Source organism: Triticum dicoccoides, chromosome 6B, assembly GCF_002162155.2.
Source record: "Triticum dicoccoides isolate Atlit2015 ecotype Zavitan chromosome 6B, WEW_v2.0, whole genome shotgun sequence".
NCBI lineage: Eukaryota > Viridiplantae > Streptophyta > Magnoliopsida > Poales > Poaceae > Triticum > Triticum dicoccoides.
Window position 1 is genome coordinate 496,643,925 of NC_041391.1, and position 3,277 is coordinate 496,647,201.

Consider the following 3,277-nt stretch of genomic DNA (forward strand, 5'->3'; position numbering starts at 1 on the left):
AACTCTCTCAACTGCGTAGTGTTAGTATGCGGAAACTCCTAAAGTTTTGAAATCATGGCAACTACATTAGACCAGACCATACATGGCAACTGCAGTTGAGCAACCATGACAACTGCAGTTGTTCGACATGGCAACCATAGTGCAGCGACATAGCACCTGCAATTAAACGAACATGGACGAGAGTCTGGACCATGGCAACTGCGGGCGCGCGGTGACTGTCACGCTGGTGTGCGGGACCAGGAGGTACGAGGCCTGACATACATGCGTGTGGGCGTTATCAACTTCGCCCACATGCACGCGTGTGAGAGTGATCGGGAGGGAAAAAAAGAGGTGTGTGGGCATTACTTGTTTTGCTCACACGTAGGTGTGTGGGATGTTCCTCTTATACACCATACAAAATGTGTGGGCGGACTCCCTAACGCCCACACATGTGGCACTTATCGGCGTCCTTCTTTTTAGTCTGCATATAAGATTTGGTCAACGTCAAATTTTGTTAACTTTGATTAAGTTTATAGAAAAAACATCAAAATTCATAATATGAGATCAGTATTGTTAGATGCATCATAATATTAATTTTCATACTATATATCTTTAGTATTGTAGATGTTGATATTTTTTCTATAAAATTGGTCAAATTTTATTAAGTTTAACTTTGATCAAATCTTATATGCCAGACTAGAAAAACGAAGTACAAAACTGAATGAATAAATTAGCAAAGTATGTAGGACTGGCTGGCTCACGATTCCTAGGTGTCCCTTCGTTCGCTCAACATTTTATACTCTCACGAGGCAAGAGAAGTAACCAAATCCCGACGAGCCTGTCTCCTACAACACCGTCCCATCTCTCCGGTGCAACGTACAAGGACCGCAATGGCTACTCCACATCCGCAAGCGACGCCGTTACAGTGCTACGTGTCGCCCGCCCCGACGCCGCGACGCGACAGGGGCGGCAGCTCCGTCAGAAACCGAAGTCTTGGTGTGTCCTGCCGCCCAAACAGCCTCTTTCCCGTGCTTCGTGCGGCCTCCGCTCGCCGGGCTCCATAAGTAGCCGGCGAGGCACGCATCAGCGACATATCGATCACCAGCAGAAGGCAGCAAAGAACACGCAGTGCGACAGCTAGCGAACGGCACGAGAAGTGAGGATGGAAGGGTACCTGCTGGGGAGGACCAAGAGGAGGGATCACCTGCTGCTCATGGACAGCGCCGGCGCAGTGCAGTCGCCGCAGACGCCGGTGGAGCCCATGGAGTTCCTGTCGCGGTCATGGAGCGTCTCCGCGTCGGACCTATCCAAGGTGTTGGCGGTCGGCGGCGGGAGGCGGAGCTCCAACTTCGTCGTCGATCGGCTCTCCGGGATGCTCATGCCGGAGATGCTCGCGCTCGCCGCCGCTTCTGGCACCAACAGCCCCAAAAAGCGTGTAAGATTACAAGCAAATGCCAAGTGCTCTGCTCACGTACAGTCTGAGAGTTCTGTAAATTAAGCTGACATGTACCACAATTTGCGCGTGCAGACTTGCAGGAGCAGGAGCGCCATCTCCGCGCACCATCGTACGATCGGCAGGTGGTTCCACCACAAGGACGGTGGTAGCAGGGTGGACAAGGCCCGTGCTGAGCGGGCGCGCGTCCATGCGGCGGTCTCCGTGGCCAGCGTGGCCGCCGCCGTCGCTGCCCTCGCGGCGGGAGCCGCGAACCCGGAGGACGGAGAGGGCCCTAAGATGGACGCCGCACTGGCATCCGCCACGCAGCTTCTGGCCTCGCACTGCATTGAGTTTGCCGAGCTCGCCGGGGCAGACCACGACCAGGTGGCCTCCGCCGTCGAGGGCGCCGTCGACGTCCGGAGCCCCGGCGATCTCATGACCCTCACCGCGGCTGCTGCCACAGGTGAGCAAACACGCACGCTGTACTGTCTCTACGTATGCGATTGTTTGTTACGCGTGCCGGGTTGTGACATTGCTAAATGGCGGCAGCTCTACGAGGAGCAACGGCGCTGAGGCTGAGAGAGCAGCGGGAGGCGAGGAGCAAAGCGGCGGTGGCGCCGTTCGAGAAGGCCGGCAGCTGCGGCGCGGACATATGGTGCAAGGAAGGGACGCTCCTCAAGCGCAGCCGGAAAGGCGGCGCTCTGCGCTGGAAGCGAGTGTCCGTGTACATCAACAAGAGAACGCAGGTGATCGTGAAGCTCAAGAGCAAGCACATCGGCGGCGCCTTCTCCAAGAAGAAGAGGAGCGTCGTGTACAGCGTACACGACGACATGCCGGCGTGGCCGCCGGGGCACGAGCCCTGCGGCATGCCGGACTCTGCGACGGCGGCGTCGGAGAAGCGCCACTTCGGGTTGAGGACGGCGCAGGGCCTGGTCGAGTTCGAGTGCGAGAGCAGGATGCATAAGCAGGAATGGGTGGAGTCGGTGAAGAATCTGCTCCGGCAGGCGGCCGGCGGGACTGCTCAGCTCGAGCACTCCTTCGAGTCGCTCAGGCTTAGCGCCTCGTAAGTCTGAAGGTTGTTTCTTGTTTGTCTTGCCTGCAGCTGTTCCTCGGAAGCCCGTTTGTTTTAGCACAGGGAGCGACCGAGGTGTCCACGTGGAAGAATAAAATGTGCAGACCTGTATGAGTTCCATGTAAATATAAGGTGCACAATAATCGGTACATAGATCGCTGTGTTAAGATGTTTTGTTAACAGTACCATGCAGATGTTGATGTACAGAAAGTTGTTGTGATGTTGATTTTGTATCAAAATATAAATTTAGTTATTTTTGTTATATATAGTGAACCTATTTTCGTTTATTTTTGTGAACACAATACAATCGAAATCGCTCAAAAACGTTCAAATTATGAAGGCACGCACACACACGCTACCTCTATAAGCACCTCTGAGAGACTAAGTCGGCATAGCATCTTGATATTTTACACGCTTAGCTTAATGGTTTTAATGAAGTCACCATATGCGCCTCGCAGTCGATGGGAACGTCTCCACCTATTGAATAAATATTGTCGGAAGACTGAAATAAATTCAGAAATAATGCAAGTACCACTCTGATGGGCTATGGATGTCACTGTCCTCTTAACCATCCAATCACAGGTTGATTCACGAACCTATTTTCATTTTGTAAGACTTATCCTTAGGAGTTTAGATCATTTGAGCCTTCAGTCAGTTGGATCTCCGAAGCTCTCTCGCCTCACTGTGAACCGAACGTCAATTATCGGCATTAGCTTGTTCAACTAATTTATATATGTCTTTCTCCTTTCTTGTCGTCCGTTGCACACCAACTTAGCACCTGATCGACATTT

At 52.7% G+C, this 3,277-nt stretch overlaps 1 protein-coding gene across 1 annotated transcript; it reads left to right on the forward strand.

Moving 5' to 3' along the window:
- The first annotated feature begins 1,115 nt into the window (after positions 1 to 1,115).
- Positions 1,116 to 2,671, forward strand: LOC119320161 (VAN3-binding protein-like). Its single transcript, XM_037594270.1, has 3 exons — positions 1,116 to 1,414; positions 1,508 to 1,877; positions 1,964 to 2,671. Exons 1-3 carry the CDS (start codon positions 1,142 to 1,144, stop codon positions 2,479 to 2,481), a joined length of 1,161 nt encoding a protein of 386 aa, XP_037450167.1. The 5' UTR covers positions 1,116 to 1,141; the 3' UTR covers positions 2,482 to 2,671.
- The last annotated feature ends 606 nt before the right edge of the window (positions 2,672 to 3,277 follow it).